General features: G+C 45.3%; 1 protein-coding gene across 1 annotated transcript in view; it reads right to left on the bottom strand.

Moving 5' to 3' along the window:
* The window catches only part of ITGBL1 (integrin subunit beta like 1), an 829,798-nt gene that overhangs the window by 105,171 nt on the left and 706,200 nt on the right, over window positions 1–18,427 (bottom strand). The window contains exon 8 of the mRNA XM_069757981.1: window positions 8,259–8,375. Within this exon, the coding sequence (XP_069614082.1) occupies window positions 8,259–8,375 (117 nt within the window). The remainder of the gene's footprint in view (window positions 1–8,258; window positions 8,376–18,427) is intronic.

The raw sequence follows: 18,427 nt of genomic DNA, 5'->3' as shown, positions 1-18,427 counted from the left end.
ACTTGTCAGCCAAAGCAAATCGTTACCAATCCCAACTGGCTTTTAAAGTAGGGTTGATAATGAAATCAGCAGCATTTCAGAAAAAAGCACCTTACTGTAATGGAGGTTTGGACAGCATGAATCTAATGGTTTAATTTAATTCTACTGTAATTACCTATACAATGTACATACTACCTGTGTAAAACTGGTGTCTATTGCTACACACTACATGCATGATTGTCATATAGGTCTTCACATAAAGAAAAAAGTGGTGCAGGAAAAAGCAGGTATGAACATTTATAAAATGTAAAAATATTTCTTTATTCCGTATCAATTAAGAAGTTTCTGCATCAATACATCTGACACGTTTTTCGTGTTAAAATACACCCTTAAGGCTCGTTTCACATTTGCGTTTTTTGCCGCTGCGTTATAACACAAAAAAAGCATACTTTTTTTCCTATATTTAACATTAAAAACGCATGCTTTTTTTTGTATGCGTTTTGCCGCGTTTGACGATGCATGCGTCGTTTCTATGCTCGCGTTTTGTTGCGGAAATGCAACATGTAGTAATTTCTAGAGGTGTTTTTTTGCGGCAAAAAAACGTATTGCTGTCTATGTAAACGCATGCTTTTTTAAGCACATGCGTTTGGTTGCGTTTTTAAACGCATGCGTTTCAATAGAAAAAAACAAGTCTACACACTGATAAGCCACCCCCCACCATCAAGGTGATAAAGGGACCCATACCCTACCTCTAACCCTAGCCCTAACCCTACCCCTAACCCTAGGGATCCAAACCCTAACCCTAGCCCTAACCCTAACCCTAGGGATCCAAACCCTAACCCTAACCCCCCCACCATCAAGGTAATAAAGGGTTCCTAACCCTAACCCTAGGGATCCAAACCCTAACCCTAACCCTAGGGATCCAAACCCTAACCCTAACCCTAGGGATCCAAACCCTATCCTTAACCCTAACCCTAGGGATCCAAACCCTAACCCTAACCCTAGGGATCCAAACCCTATCCTTAACCCTAACCCTAGGGATCCAAACCCTAACCCTAACCCTAGGGATCCAAACCCTAACCCTAACCCTAGGGATCCAAACCCTAACCCTAACCCTAACCCTAGGGATCCAAACCCTAACCCTAACCCTAGGGATCCAAACCCTAACCCTAACCCTAGGGATCCAAACCCTAACCCTAGGGATCAAAACCCTAACCCTAACCCTAGGGATCCAAACCCTAACCCCCCACCATCAAGGTGATAAAGGGATCCTAACCCTAACCCTAGGGATCCAAACCCTAACCCTAACCCTAGGGATCCAAACCCTAACCCTAACCCTAGGGATCCAAACCCTAACCCTAACCCTAACCCTAGCTATTTCTATTTATAGTGGGCTTTCTAGTTGATTTTTATGATTGGCAGCTGTCACACACTTCTCATCATGCGTTTCAAAAACGCAGACACAGGAAAAAAACGCATGTAAACGCGTAAAAACGCAGCGTTTTTTTTACCGCATGCGAAAATGCATGCGTCTAAAAAACGCAGCGTTTGTACACGTTTACATGCATTTTTCAACACCTGCGTTTGCATTTTAAACACTGTGTTTTTAAACGCAAATGTGAAACTAGCCTAAGTCATAGCAATATCACCAGAGTCGCATCAGAATCTATTTAAAATCGTTGCAAAACAATCAGAACATAGATAACACAATTCTTGTTATATACATCAAAAAACATTATGGACAAGTATATATCATCACACTTATATTATCAATACAAATACATTGTGTCATTACAAAAAATTAAGCCATTGGGCTGTTGACAGCGGCATTTAACTCATGCTTCCCGGAAGCATGTCAATAATCCCACCCATCAGTGACCACTTCACATTATCACGGGTCACTGATGGGTCGGCATGACAACCAGAGGTCTCCAGCAGACTTCTATGGTTGTCATTGCCTGATTGCTATGAGCGCCACCCAGTGGTCAGGGCTTATAGCAAGTGAGCATTTCTGCTACACATAGGCGATCTGATCATCGCCTGTGTGTGGCAGAGCCGTTCAGACAGCTGCAGCTTTTAGTCTCACATGGAGACTATTGGAGAATGCAAAAAGTAAAAAAAAAATTTTTTTTACAAATATTTAAAAAATTTAAAAATATAAAAGTTCAAATTGCCCCCTTTCACCCCATTCAAAATAAAACAATAATAAAAATCAAATATACACATATTTGGTATCGCCACATTCAGAATCGCCCGATCTATCAATATAAAAAAATAATTAACCCGATAGCTAAACAGCGTAGTGAGACAAAAATTCTAAACGTCAGAATAACGTTTTTATGTCAACAAAATGCAATAACGGATGATCAAAAGATTGTATCGCTACCAAAATAGTATCAATAAAAACGCATGCTCGTCACGCAAAAAATAAGCCCTTACACAGCCTAAGATCATGAAAAATAGAGACGCTACGGATCTTGGAAAATGGCGTTTTTCTTAACCAAACTTTGGATTTTTATTTGCACTACTTAAATATAAAAGAACCTAGACATGTTTGGTGTCTATGAAGTCTAATAACCTGGAGAATCATAATGGCAGGTCAGTTCCACTACTGTGGAATTGCCCTTTTTTTTTCAGTTTCACCGCACTTTTATTTTTTTTTCCCTTTTTACAGTACACGAAATGTTAAAACCAATGGTGTCGTTCAAAAGTACAAATTGTCCCTCAAGGAACATGCCCTCACATGGCCATATTGACCAAAAAATAAAAAAGTTATAGCTCTGGGAAGAAGGGGAGTGAAAAACGAAAAAGCAAAGACGAAAATACCTCCGGTCATGAAGCGATTAAGGGCGGAAACGCATCAGAGATGTATTGATGCAGGTCTATTAAGAAACTTCTTTTTTGTTAAATCATATAATTTTTATTAAAACATAACAAAATACAACACAAGTATTACATGACAATACTCATTTTCTATAATTCATCATAACACCAAACCCCCCCTCCCATGGAGACCCCCTCAAAAACAGACGCTACTTCCTTGACTATTAACAATATTCAACAATAATACAATTCACCATAAATATTACATTACAATAGAATATACAGGTGTTACTTTATCTAATACTATCCAACCATGCCTGCCATAATCTATGGAAATATTCCTGTTTATTCCTTTTAATATAAATATTTCTTTCCAGTTGTATAATATAATTTGTTTGAGCAATAAATTCCCGTCTCGACGGGGGCTCTTCTCTAATCCAATATTTTGCTATAAATTTTCTGGTAATAAACAATAATCAGGCAATTACTATTTTGATCGTGCTGTCTGTTTCTATTTCCTCCACATACCCCAATATACATGTCAGTGGGTCCCTAGGGACAGTACACCCATATGCCACTCCAATACTGTTCAACACCGCAATCCAAAAGGAAGATAATCTGGGACAATGCCAAAGCATATGCAATATACCTGCTCAAGACTGCGAACGCCTCGGGCAGTCAGAATTAGGCTGCAACACTGCTTTGAATAACATATCAGGGGTTCTATGCACCCTGTGAATCACGTATAACTGTGACAATCTCCCAGGTTCACTCATAGATATCTTGGGTACATATTCCAGAATAGACTCCCACTTATCATCATTTATCTCTCCCACATCTGTCTCCCACTTCTCTCGAGCTTTGATAGGGTGTCATTCCAAAAAAGTATGAAGCAGGTCACCATATACCTCAGATATCGCCCCTTTCGTTCCACTACTTTTAAGTATAAAATCTATCATGAGATCCGTTTGAATTACTATAGGCCCTCTCCTACTTTGTGTCTGAAATGCGTGCTGAACCCGTCTATATTGAAAGAGGTTTGGCCTTGGGATCCGAAATTCTCCCTGCAACATCTCCCATGATTAAAGCTTCCCCTGGTATATCAGTTGATATATCAAGCTAATTCCCACCTCTTTCCACTCACCAAACCCCTCCATTTTACTAAACTCCTGAAAATAGATATTCCCCCATATAGTCGAGAACCTAGTGAAGTGAGTCACACGCCTAACCTGTTTAGTTTTCTTCCACACCTTATGAATTAACTTTATGGTAGGATAGCAAGGTCCCCCCTCTTAAAATGTCCTGCCTACAGACCCATACTCAATGGTAAAGTCTTTAGTAAGTGTCCCAAACTGGATGGTGTCCTTCCCCTCCCAACGTATCTCCCCAGCCCCTAAGGTGCTGGCTTTGTGCAGAAAGGAAGTACAACCAGGGATTAGGGAGCGCCTGACCTACTTCCTTGTTCGGTCTTTGTAATGTTTATTGTTTAAGTCTCGGACTCTTCTTACCGCACACTAATTCTCCAAATAGTGACATTATTCTGCGGAACCTACTCATTGGGATCCAGATGGGGGAATTATGCAGCACATATAGTAACTCTACCTCTCTGGTACAATACCCTTCCCCATCTATTGGCAATACACATGATTTGTCCCAGTTAATTAGCAATCCTGATATATGTCCAAATCCCTCAATTAACTGAACTACATTGCTCCAGGCTTCCCCAGAATTCTCCAAAAATAGCAGAATATCATCCGCATAAAGAGCTAGTCTCTCTTCTGCATCCCCATATATAAACCCCTTCACCTCCTGCGACCTCCTTATTTGGCAGCTAGTGGCTCCACAGCCAGTGCAAACAGCAACGGGGACAATGGACACCCCTGTCTCGTACCACAAAACAGCGGAAAACTCTCCGATAATGTATCATTCACTTTGATTCTGGCCACTGGCGAGGAGTACAGATTAAGAAACTTCTTAATGGATACTGAATAAAGAAATATTTTTCCATTTTATAAGTGGTTGTTTCTGCTTTTTGCAACATCACTTTTTTTTCTCTTGTTTTTGATGGCCAGCAGAGCAAGCAGGTCCCACCTGAAAAGCGGAGTCTGATACATATGCAGAGTGGTGAGTTCATTTCAACTATATATGTCATTACATATAGGTTTTTATTCAGTAATGGTATCGCAATATTATTCACTAAATAGTAGTAATATTGGTGCCTTGAACAATGGTATTATGGTAATTCTGGTATTTGTTCTGTATAATGTGTATTTTTCAGCCATAGTTTGAAGATTAAATTTCCCTACTGCAGTTGGTTCTGATATAGTGGTTTTTTGATAACTATATATTTGTGCTGACAATGTATAGTGGGATTATCTTTGTATATCATATAGCTCCATTATTATTTATTTACAGTATATGCAGGGCCAGCATTAGGGCAGGGAAAACTTGGCATTTGCTAAGGACCCCCAGTTCCCCGGGGCCCCCTGCCACTTGAGTGCCACTAATAGTGGCAGAGCATGCAGCCACTATGGGACCCTTGAGTCAGGGGGGCCCGTTGCCTGCTCCAGCTTCTGGATGCCACCTGCACCTGGCATTACACATTCAACTGTATCAGCATCTTAGATACAGCAGTGATGAGGAGGGAGCATGACGCTCTCTCCCATCATTCCCCCTGTCTGAAGCAGCTGGCTAGATGACTTCACTTAGTCGCACCACACTGTGCCGGGCAGTGGAGCTGCTGAGGAGACGTGCTGCACAGACTGGAGCAGCGGTGGAACAAAGAGAGGTGGGTATTGTATTTTTTAAAATCAGTGAGTACGTTGTGGCCATAACACTGAAGGACGATGGGGGCTGCATTACACTATATGGGGGCTGCATTATACTATATGGGGTGTGCATTTTATTATATGAGAACTGCGTTATACTATATGGGGCTGCATTATACTGTATGGGGACTGCATTATACTATATTGGTGGCTGCATTATACTATATGGGTGACTGCATTATACTATATGGGGGCTGGATTATACTTTTTGGGGGCTGCATTATACTTTTTGGGGGGCTGCATACACTATATGGGGTAGCATTATACTATATGGGGCTACATAATACTACATGTGGCTGCATTTTACTATATGGGGGCTGCATTTTCTAAATGGGAGCTGCATTATACCATATGAGGGCTGCAATATACCATATGTGTTGTGAATTCTGTGGCCAAGCTCCCTCCTGTGGTCGAGAGTGGTACTTCGGCTGGTTCTGTCTATGAGCTTCCTTTGGTGGATGAGAGTGGTACTGCGGCTTCTGAGTTTCCTTCCTCAGGTGATGAGGTTAAGTCGTTAGGTGCTGCTCTATTTAACTCCACCTGGTGCTTTGATCCTGGCCTCCAGTCAATGTTCTAGTATTGGTCTTGCTTCCTCCTGGATCGTTCCTGTGGCCTGTCTATCCTGCATAAGCTAAGTTTTGCTTGTGTTATTTTTGTTTGCTATTTTTTCTGTCCAACTTGCTATATTGGTTTTTCTTGCTTGCTGGAAGCTCTGAGACGCAGAGGGAGCACCTCCGTACCGTTAGTCGGTGCGGAGGGTCTTTTTGCCCCTCTGCGTGGTTGTTTGTAGGTTTTTGTGTTGACCGCAAAGCTATCTTTCCTATCCTCGGTCTATTCAGTAAGTCGGGCCTCACTTTGCTAAATCTATTTCATCTCTGTGTTTGTATTTTCATCTTTACTCACAGTCATTATATGTGGGGGGCTGCCTTTTCCTTTGGGGAATTTCTCTGAGGCAAGGTAGGCTTATTTTTCTATCTTCAGGGCTAGTTAGTTTCTCAGGCTGTGCCGAGTTGCATAGGGAGCGTTAGGCGCAATCCACGGCTACCTCTAGTGTGGTGTGATAGGATTAGGGATTGCGGTCAGCAGAGTTTCCACGTCTCAGAGCTCGTCCTATGTTTTTGGTAAATGTCAGGTCACTTTGTGTACTCTGAACTTCAATGTCCATTGTGGTTCTGAATTACCTGTTCATAACACATATGATGCTGCATTATACTATATGGGGGTTACATTATACTATATGGTGGCTACATTATACAATATTGGGGCTGCATTATACTAGATGGGTCTGCATTATACCATATTGGGGCTGCATTATACCATATTGGGTCTGCAATACACCATATGAGGCTGCATTATACTATATGAGGGCTGCATTATACTATATGGGGCTACATTATACAATATTGGGACTGCATTATATTAGATGGAGCTGCATTATGCTGTATGGGGCGGCATTGTACTATGTACTTTATGGGGCAGCATTGTACTATGTACTGTATGGGGCAGCATTATACAATATGGGAACTGCATTATACTTTTTGGGGGGCTGCATTATACTATATGGAGCTACATTATACTACATGGGGCTATATTATACTACAGGGGGCTACCTTATACTGTATGGGGGCTACATTTTACATTATGGGGGGTGCATTATACTATATGGGGGCTGCATTATAGCATATGGGGGCTGCATTATACCAATCAAGGACTATAGTCTGTGTATTATACTATATGTACTATATGTGGAGTGCATTATACTCTATCAAGGACTATGGGAAGTGCATTCTGCTATATGTACTACATGGGGCAGCAAAATACTCTATCAAGGACTGTGGGGTGTGTTCATTATACTATGTGTACTATATGGGAGCTGCTTTCTACTCTATCGAGGTGAGGTGAGATGTACATTATACTATGTGTATTATATGGGGGCTGCATTATACTCCATTGAGGACTAAGGAGTGCATTATACTATGTGTACTATTTGGGGGCTGCATTATACTCTATCGAGGACTATGGGGTGTGTTATACTGTATGGAGGACTATGAGGAATGCATTATACTATGGGGATTGCATTATACTATATAGAGGACTATGGGGTGTATTATACTATGTCGATCAGCATGGAGTGTATTATACTAAATGAGCAAAATTCTGCCTATTCATCAAATGATTGGATTGTTTATGCCGGAACTAAAATCATTGCTCTCAGCAGCACATCACCCAGTGAAAACTGCAGATATGATGCTGATGACATAATACTGTATGGGGATAAATTGATCTATTAGTGATCATTCTGTCCCCATCATTCTTTGTCAGCCGGTGTAAAGAGTCCGGGAAACAAGCATAGAATGATTTCAATATTGTCGATTGCACTCGTTTAATTGTGGATATTACATAGTACTGAATACAGTTCTTTTGAATTATTCTATATTCTTAAACATTTACTATTAAAATTTCGGTATATAGAAGTATTCATTTTCTTCTGACCTTCACATATTCCTGTTATGTACGTGATTACAACTCATTCGGACATAATTCTATGACAGCCTTGTATGTGTGAAATTTACATGTCAATTCAAAGTAAAGTGTTTATTTTCACAAGCAGAGTATAAGAATTCTTACCTCCGCAGACTTTGCCTTCTAGGTCTTCACACTGCCGATCATCACATTCACAATGTTTTCCATACACCCTGATGTCTCCAGGTGGAAAACAAGTGCACTGACCACATTCACATTTCCCTGAGGTACAAAATATCCACATTAGTCACATCATTTTTGTAGCACAGAATAATTACATTCTCTGATGAAAAAAGTATCCAATCTGCATCTTACTACCATTATCTTAAGAAGTATGGCAGAGGATAAAACCATGTAAAATACAAAAGTGAGCAAGATGCGTCACAAGTAGGGATGAGCGAACGTGCTCGGTATTACTCGGATATCACTCGGCGAGCATTAGCCACTACTTGGATTTGAAGCTTGAATCCCCGCCCCACATGATTGTCGTCAGACAATAAACATGTGGGGATTGCCTGCGAGTCACTGTAATGCCGTAGCCATCTTGGTAGTGGCATTAATGTGATTGGTTGGCTGTATCACATCATCAGGTATTATAAAATAACAGGCGCCATCACGCTCGGCACAGTGACACCATTGCACAGCTCAGGGACAGTTCTTATTGGAGGGAGAGAGCAGTTGCCCAGGACTGTGAATGCACAGTTTAAAGAATCAGAGTCCTATAGTGTTGATACTGGTGCTGATGCAGGACCATCATACTTCTAAGGGCTAATCTTGTGCTTTGCTGTTTGTCTCAGATATATTCAGCATTTTGCCTAGGGAGGGACAATTTCAGGAGCAGGGAGAGTGGCAGAATTCAGTTGCTAGGCATGGATTAGGGCCTTGCATTCCTTTGCTAAATATATATCTGCTGTACTTGACCACATTCTTTTTTTTGGGGGGTGAGAAAATTTACTGTATTGTCATCCATTGAGTATTATGTAGTGATGAGCAAGCGCAAAAATGCTCTGGTGCTCGTTCCTCGGGTTGAGAAAATTGGAATGCTCGGGTGCTCGACCCGAGCAACGAGCGCACTTTAAGTCTATTGGAAACTCGAGCATTTTTGCCGCGGCCCCACCAAAGGTCTTTAGAGGATCTACAAACAGTGGAAATTGTTGGGAACATTGCTCAAATGACATAGGAACATCATGGGGAAGACCCCTGGAAGCATTTCTGACTCCCAGGTCACTGCTGTGAACAATGTTCTTACGCCACTTTCACAGACTCACCAAAAGACATACAAAAGCAAAACCAAAATGGATTTTCTGGGAAATACAGTGCCTTTCGAAAGTATTCGGCCCCCTGGAACTTTTCAACCTTTTACCACATATCATGCTTCAAACATAAAGATACCAAATGTACATTTTTGGTGAAGAATCAACAAGTGGAACACAATTGTGAAGTTGAATGAAATTTATTGGTTATTTTAAATTTTTGTGGAAATTCAAAAACTGAAAAGTGGGGCGTGCAATATTATTCAGCCCCTTTAACTTAATACTTTGTTGCGCCACCTTTTGCTGCGATTACAGCTGCAAGTTGCTTGGGTTTTGTCTCTATCAGTATTGTACATCAAGAGACAGAAATTCTTGCCCATTCTTCCTTGGCAAACAGCTCGAGCTCAGTGAGGTTTGATGGAGATCGTTTGTGAACAGCAGTTTTCAGCTCTTTCCACAGATTCTCGATTGGATTGAGTTCTGGACTTTGACTTGGCCATTCTAACACCTGGATACGTTTATTTGTGAACCATTCCATTGTAGATTTTGCTTTGTTTGGGATCATTGTCTTGTCTTAGCTGGCCATGTGGTGTGTGACATGTAGGGGATGTAAATGTGTATATTATACCTTCTTCTCCTCAACCCATTAAGTATGTTCAATGTGTATTATTAAAGTGTTCATACACGGTGGTACTGCTACTCATAAAATGTATTGTCAATGTGTACAAGAGTATTGCTACACCTTATGCATACTACTCTACATATTTATATATTGTTTGCCATATATTGCACATATAGTGTTAGGGAAAGTTTTTCCCCGAGCCTGGTATCGTGATAAGGGCATAGTGTCCATAGTTGGCCATTAGAGGGGGGCATTGTAGTGCACAGCTAGAATAGGAGGGGCACAGTGGCATAAGATACTGAGAGCTTCCTACTTTTAGTCAGTTGGAGTCAGGGCCTGTGCAGCTCACAGGGCTGCCTGACCAGAAGTCGCTGTGCCCTGCAACATTAAAGAAGGGGCCCAGCATAGTACAGCTGCAAGGAAAGGATTCCTCTAGGAGGAAAAGAGAATGGAAGCACTGCGGATGCAGCTGAAGGAAGTCTGTCCTTATAGAGCAAGAAGACAGGTCAGCATGGTCACTACACACGAGATGTGGCAGATCTTTGCCTGGGTGTCAGTACTTAAAACCAGGGTGACACAGTATAGGACTCCCCCCATGTGAGGCAAGAATTCCAGAATAGATTCTGTGGAAAGAAGCGGTGCAACCCGGGGCTGAATATAGAGAAGAAAAGGTCAGAGCAGGGACAAAGAAGAATGAGTTGTATGTGTTACCCGAAGTGCCTGTAATTGATCAAGCTGTGCTGAGTAAAGTTGTCGTTGAAGTTGACCCGGAGTGTATCTCATTTTTTTCCAGAGCCGTCTGTGAGGAAACCACCCCCATACCAGGCAAGTATAGATGGTGCAGAAAGCCAGCTCAGAGGTAACGCAGCGGATAAATGTGAACGTTTATGGGGAAGGTTTACTGTCGGCCATGACTATCACTCTAGCACCCCCTGGCACTTCCTTCAAAAACATCGTGTTTAATGAAGGAAGGACTCCAAGTAACAAAGCCTATTTTTATAAGGTAATCAGGCGGTCTTTACTATTCTTAAAGGGTCAGCAGTCAACCCTCACTATTCTTAGAGAGCCATCAGCTGGCTATGCTTTGTTGTTCCCATTATTAAGCAGTGGGCCTCCTATCATGTTATTGCGTATGCAGTGAGTGGCAGGGCTGCTCAAAATTTGGGCGCACCCCAATACCCCTTTGACGAGACTTGCAGGAAGGCCACCTGAAAGTAATGTTCCCATTATTATGAACTTTGTACTCCCATACAGTTTGCCTGTACAGTGAATGCAAGGCCTGCCCAAATTTAGACACATCCCAATACCCCTTAGAACAGCCACCCCAATACCCCTTGGAACAGTCACCCCAATACCCCTTTGAAGAGCCATACAGGATGGCCACCTGAAAGCATTGTTCCCATTATTAGAAATTTGGTACTGCCATACTGTTTGCCTATGCATTTAATGCAAGGCCTGCCCTACCCCAAAGTTAAGCACACCCCAAAAACCCTTTGAACAGATGTCCTGGATGGCCACATGAAATGAAAGTTCCCATGATTAGGAATTTTTTACTCCTATAGTGTTAGCCCATGAAGTCAATGCAAGGCCTGTTCCAAATTTGGACGCACCCCAATAAACCTTTGAACAGATGTCCTGGATGGCCACCTGAAAGCATTGTTACCAGTATTAGAAATGTGGTATTCCCATACTGTTTGCCTATGCATTTAATGGAAGGCCTGCCATGCTCCAAAGTTAAATGCACCCCAAAAATCCTTTGAACAGAGGTCCTGGATGGCCACATGAAACCAAAGTTCCCATTATTATGAATTTTGTACTCCTATAGTGTTTGCCCATGAAGTGAATGCAAGGCCTGCTCCAAATTTGGATGCACCCCAACAGATGTCCTGGATGGCCACCTGAAAGCATTATTCCCATTATTAGAAATTTGGTACTCCCATACTGTTTGCCTATGCAGTGATATGTTGAGCCAGAAGAACCAAACATAGTAACATAGTTAGTAAGGCCAAAAAAAGACATTTGTCCATCCAGTTCAGCCTATATTCCGTCAGAATAAATCCCCAGATCTAAGTCCTTCTAAAGAAACTAATAACATGTATGATATAATATTGTTATGCTCCAGGAAGACATCCAGGCCTCTCTTGAACCCCTTGACTGAGTTCGCCATCACCACCTCCTCAGGCAAGGAATTCCAGATACTCACAGCCCTAACAGTAAAGAATCCTCTTCTATGTTGGTGTAAAAACCTTCACTCCTCCAGATTCAGCCCCCTTGTGACCGTCACCTTCATTGGAGAATGTCAGTGTTGAGGATGAAGACCCAGCATTGGAGTATTGCAGTGTTGAGGCTAAACACCCGGCAGTGTAGTAGTTCAGTGTTGATGAAGAACATGCATTGGAGAATTTCAATGTTGAGGATGAAGACCTGGCTATGGAGAATGCCAGTGCTGAGTCAGAAGAAACTGTAGTGGTGAATTGCATTGTTGAGGCTGAAGAACCTTTATTGGTGAATTGCAGTGGTGAGCTTGAAGAACCTGCATAGGAGAATTGCAGTGTTGAGGCTGAACACCCGGCAATGGAGCATTGTAGTGTTGAGCCCGAAGGACCAGCAATGGAGAATTGCAGTGTTGAGGCTGAACACCCAGCAGTGGAGCATTTAAGTGTTGAGCCTAAAGAAGAACCAGCAATGGAGAATTGTAGTGTTGAGGATGAATACCCAGCAGTGGAGCATTGTAGTTATGAGGCTGAGCACTCAGAATTGGGGCATTTGTGTTGAGCTTGAAGAACCAGCAGTGGAGAATTGCAGTGTTGAGGATGAAGAACTGGCAGTGGAGAATTGCATTGTCGAAGCCGACCAACCAACAAAGTTCACATTATTAGGAAGTGGGTCTCCCATACTGTTTGACTATGCAGTGAATGCAATGCCTGCACCAAATTTGGACGAACCCTAATACCTCTTAGAAGTGACGTGGAGGAGGGCCTCCACGTTCCCATTCCAAAGGAGCGGTTCTCCTATACTTGAAATGCCCATGCTGTAAGTGTATGGGATGACAAACATTTCCCCCTGGGGGGTATAGAGCAATCTACTGTCAAAAAATTTGGTTTACGAGTATCATAAACACCCTTGAAATCAATAATGTAAGTGTTGCATCATGGACCATGGTCACCATGGTGATCTACTGGTGGTAGATGAAGAGGAGAAGGAGGAGGAAGACAACAGCAAATAGGCCACATCAGGAAGTGTATACCCATATGTGGGTGTGAAGAGGTGCATGGTAATAGAAATCCCAAAAAAGACACTGGATTTGAGTTTGTTTTGCTACTATCATCCGGTGGTGTAGAGAAGTCTGGCCCAATCCAGCCTTTGTTAATTTTTATAAGAGTCAGCCTGTCAGCATTTTCAGTTGACAGGCAGATGAGCTTATCAGTTATAATTCCACCAATGGCACTAAATAACCACTCTGACAAAACGCTAGCGGCAGGGCAGGCCAGGACCTCCAAGGTGAAGAGAGCCAGTTCATGCAATGTGTCCAGCTTGGATAACCAATAATTATAAGGTACAGAGGAAACACAGAGGACATTGGTACGGTCAGCAAGGTACTCCCTCGGCATCTTCCAAAACATTGCACTCCTTGTGAGAGTACCCCGCTCCTCAGGGCCAGTGCGATGGGAGGGTCTGAGAAAAGTCACCCAGAACTTTGCCATTATTCCCCTGCCTCTGCTGGATTGGAGTTGTGTCTCTCGCCTGTACTCCTTGCTTGTCCAACGAACTGTGACCTCTGCCACCAGAATTTTCAGATGGGGATTTTTTTAAATAATTCCTCAACAAGGGCCCTCTGGTACTGCACCATTTTAATACACCTGTTTGCCTCTGGAATAAGCGATAGAAACTTTTCCTTGTAGCCTTGGTCTAGAAGTGTCACCAACCAGTAATGACTGTCACTAGTGTTGAGCGATACCTTCCGATATCGGAAAGTATCGGTATCGGTTTGGATCGGCCGATATTCAAAAAATATCGGATATCGCCGATACCGATACCCGATCCCAATGCAAGTCAATGGGACCAAAATATCGGAATTAAAATAAACCCTTTCTTTCCTTGTAGGTTCATTCTACATGAAGGAAAACAACTAAGAATAATGCCGGATGTATTTGGGGAGGTGGCGGAGACATTAAAGTCATAGAGGTTTATCCCAATCAAATAGAATAGCATGTTTTTTGTTTTTTTTTAAGACGTTCGGAGTGACAAAGATATTGACTATGTAAATTTTTTTTTTATTTTGTCAGATATTGATGTTTCACTATTCCACGCCCTTCCCCTTCTTTTTTTTCTTTTTTTTTTTCTTTTCCCACACTTTCATCTTCATCATCATCAGCATCTTTGACATCAACTTCTTCACCTTATTCATCTTCTTCTTCATCTTCTACCTATTTTTTTTTTTTTATTACATTCTTCATATTCATTTTATTCAACTATTATTATTCTTCTTATTCTACATATTCTTTTTATTCCACTGTTATTATTCTTCCTATTCTACTTCTTCATCATATTCTCATTTGTGACAGGCATTCCCGTAGTTGTTATCTATAAAAGTTTGAAGATTACACCTTCCGTTCTGCCAGTCACAAAAGTTACATTTGTCCGCGTTCAGTTTGGCCTGCAGCATCAGGCTTTATCCAGGGGCACCACGAGGAGGAACGGACTCACCCCCATACACTGCTTAGTCTTCTTCTGCATATAATTTAGATAATATCTTTTGCTCTGATATTAAGTCTTATGCTTAATGTTCTTCTGCTCTTTGTTCTGCAGCCTCTTGTTCTTCTGCTTCTCGGTCTTCCATGTTGTCGTCTCCAGGGTCGTCGTCTCCAGTGTCGTCATCTCCGCCGTCGTCGTCTCCGCCGTCGTCGTCGTCGTCATCGGGGTGGTCTTCCGTGTCGTCGTCATCGTGGTGGTCTTCCGGGTCGTCGACGTTAGGGTCTTCAACTTGGAAATGTAGCAGAAGGTACAAGAAGGCTGAGAAAATGCCAAGAACCAGCTGATGGAACTGGAACTCGGATGGCTACCCGAAGGTTCAAGAGCCTATGGAACTACCGAGGACCAGCTGACGTTACTGGAACCCGGTTACTAAGCAGGAGGTACCCGTGCTAAAAAGCACTACCAAGGACCGCCTGACGTTGACGGAACTCGGATACCCAGAAGGAGGCACCTAAGCCAAAGGCTCTGCCCGGAACCAGCTGACGTTACTGGAACCAGGATGGGGAGCAGAAGGTACAAGAGCAAAAGACACTGCCGAGAACCAGCTGACGGTACTGGAACCCGGATGGGTAGCCGAAGGTCCAAGAGCCAATGGAACTACCGAGGACCAGCTGACGTTACTGGAACCCGGTTACTAAGCAGGAGGTACCCGTGCCTGAAAGCACTACCAAGGACCACCTGACGTTGGTGGAACTTGGATACCCAGAAGGAGGCACCTAAGCCAAAGGCTCTGCCCGGAACCAGCTGACGGTACTGGAACCAGGATGGGGAGCAGAAGGTACAAGAGCAAAAGACACTGCCGAGAACCAGCTGACGGTGCTGGAACCAGGTGGTGGACCCGAAGGTCCACAGGAGAGGAGAGAACAGCTAGGCCGCGAGGCAGCCGCAGTTACCGAACCCCAACAGTCCTACAGGGGGAGCTGGGCCTACTGGCACTACAGAACCAGCCTTGACTACCAGTTCACGCAGCCCACATAGGAAGCTCCTAAACTGGAGGCACCCTGGAGTTGGCTAACCCGACCGCACCACGACGAGGCAAGCATAGGTGTCTCAGTGAGCTTGACACAACCCGGAAACAGCTGACGGTGCTGAAACCAGGCTTGGCACGAGGGAGTACCTGTGACAAAAACACTGCCGAGAACCAGCTGGCGGTGCTGGAACCCGGATGCGTTGCCCCAGTGTGCAAGAGCCAATGGCACGACCGAGGACCAGCTGACGGTGCTGGAACCCGGTTACTAAGCTGTAGGTGCCCGCGCTTAAAAGCACTACCAAGGACCGCCTGGCGTTGGCGGAACTCGGATACCCAGGAGGAGGCACCTAAGCCAAAGGCTCGGCCCGGAACCAGCTGACGGTGCTGGAACCAGGTGGTGGACCCGAAGGTCCACAGGAGAGGAGAGAACAGCTAGGCCGCGAGGCAGCCGCAGTTACCGAACCCCAACAGTCCTACAGGGGGAGCTGGGCCTACTGGCACTACAGAACCAGCCTTGACTACCAGTTCACGCAGCCCACATAGGAAGCTCCTAAACTGGAGGCACCCTGGAGTTGGCTAACCCGACCGCACCACGACGAGGCAAGCATAGGTGTCTCAGTGAGCTTGACACAACCCGGAAACAGCTGACGGTGCTGAAACCAGGCTTGGCACGAGGGAGTACCTGTGACAAAAACACTGCCGAGAACCAGCTGGCGGTGCTGGAACCCGGATGCGTTGCCCCAGTGTGCAAGAGCCAATGGCACGACCGAGGACCAGCTGACGGTGCTGGAACCCGGTTACTAAGCTGTAGGTGCCCGCGCTTAAAAGCACTACCAAGGACCGCCTGGCGTTGGCGGAACTCGGATACCCAGGAGGAGGCACCTAAGCCAAAGGCTCGGCCCGGAACCAGCTGACGGTGCTGGAACCAGGTGGTGGACCCGAAGGTCCACAGGAGAGGAGAGAACAGCTAGGCCGCGAGGCAGCCGCAGTTACCGAACCCCAACAGTCCTACAGGGGGAGCTGGGCCTACTGGCACTACAGAACCAGCCTTGACTACCAGTTCACGCAGCCCACATAGGAAGCTCCTAAACTGGAGGCACCCTGGAGTTGGCTAACCCGACCGCACCACGACGAGGCAAGCATAGGTGTCTCAGTGAGCTTGACACAACCCGGAAACAGCTGACGGTGCTGAAACCAGGCTTGGCACGAGGGAGTACCTGTGACAAAAACACTGCCGAGAACCAGCTGGCGGTGCTGGAACCCGGATGCGTTGCCCCAGTGTGCAAGAGCCAATGGCACGACCGAGGACCAGCTGACGGTGCTGGAACCCGGTTACTAAGCTGTAGGTGCCCGCGCTTAAAAGCACTACCAAGGACCGCCTGGCGTTGGCGGAACTCGGATACCCAGGAGGAGGCACCTAAGCCAAAGGCTCGGCCCGGAACCAGCTGACGGTGCTGGAACCAGGTGGTGGACCCGAAGGTCCACAGGAGAGGAGAGAACAGCTAGGCCGCGAGGCAGCCGCAGTTACCGAACCCCAACAGTCCTACAGGGGGAGCTGGGCCTACTGGCACTACAGAACCAGCCTTGACTACCAGTTCACGCAGCCCACATAGGAAGCTCCTAAACTGGAGGCACCCTGGAGTTGGCTAACCCGACCGCACCACGACGAGGCAAGCATAGGTGTCTCAGTGAGCTTGACACAACCCGGAAACAGCTGACGGTGCTGAAACCAGGCTTGGCACGAGGGAGTACCTGTGACAAAAACACTGCCGAGAACCAGCTGGCGGTGCTGGAACCCGGATGCGTTGCCCCAGTGTGCAAGAGCCAATGGCACGACCGAGGACCAGCTGACGGTGCTGGAACCCGGTTACTAAGCTGTAGGTGCCCGCGCTTAAAAGCACTACCAAGGACCGCCTGGCGTTGGCGGAACTCGGATACCCAGGAGGAGGCACCTAAGCCAAAGGCTCGGCCCGGAACCAGCTGACGGTGCTGGAACCAGGTGGTGGACCCGAAGGTCCACAGGAGAGGAGAGAACAGCTAGGCCGCGAGGCAGCCGCAGTTACCGAACCCCAACAGTCCTACAGGGGGAGCTGGGCCTACTGGCACTACAGAACCAGCCTTGACTACCAGTTCACGCAGCCCACATAGGAAGCTCCTAAACTGGAGGCACCCTGGAGTTGGCTAACCCGACCGCACCACGACGAGGCAAGCATAGGTGTCTCAGTGAGCTTGACACAACCCGGAAACAGCTGACGGTGCTGAAACCAGGCTTGGCACGAGGGAGTACCTGTGACAAAAACACTGCCGAGAACCAGCTGGCGGTGCTGGAACCCGGATGCGTTGCCCCAGTGTGCAAGAGCCAATGGCACGACCGAGGACCAGCTGACGGTGCTGGAACCCGGTTACTAAGCTGTAGGTGCCCGCGCTTAAAAGCACTACCAAGGACCGCCTGGCGTTGGCGGAACTCGGATACCCAGGAGGAGGCACCTAAGCCAAAGGCTCGGCCCGGAACCAGCTGACGGTGCTGGAACCAGGTGGTGGACCCGAAGGTCCACAGGAGAGGAGAGAACAGCTAGGCCGCGAGGCAGCCGCAGTTACCGAACCCCAACAGTCCTACAGGGGGAGCTGGGCCTACTGGCACTACAGAACCAGCCTTGACTACCAGTTCACGCAG

The sequence above is a fragment of the Ranitomeya imitator genome, chromosome 3 (genome assembly GCF_032444005.1).
Source record: "Ranitomeya imitator isolate aRanImi1 chromosome 3, aRanImi1.pri, whole genome shotgun sequence".
Taxonomy (NCBI): domain Eukaryota; kingdom Metazoa; phylum Chordata; class Amphibia; order Anura; family Dendrobatidae; genus Ranitomeya; species Ranitomeya imitator.
Note: the sequence above shows the minus strand (reverse complement) of the source record. Positions and strands in the feature narration are given on the sequence as shown.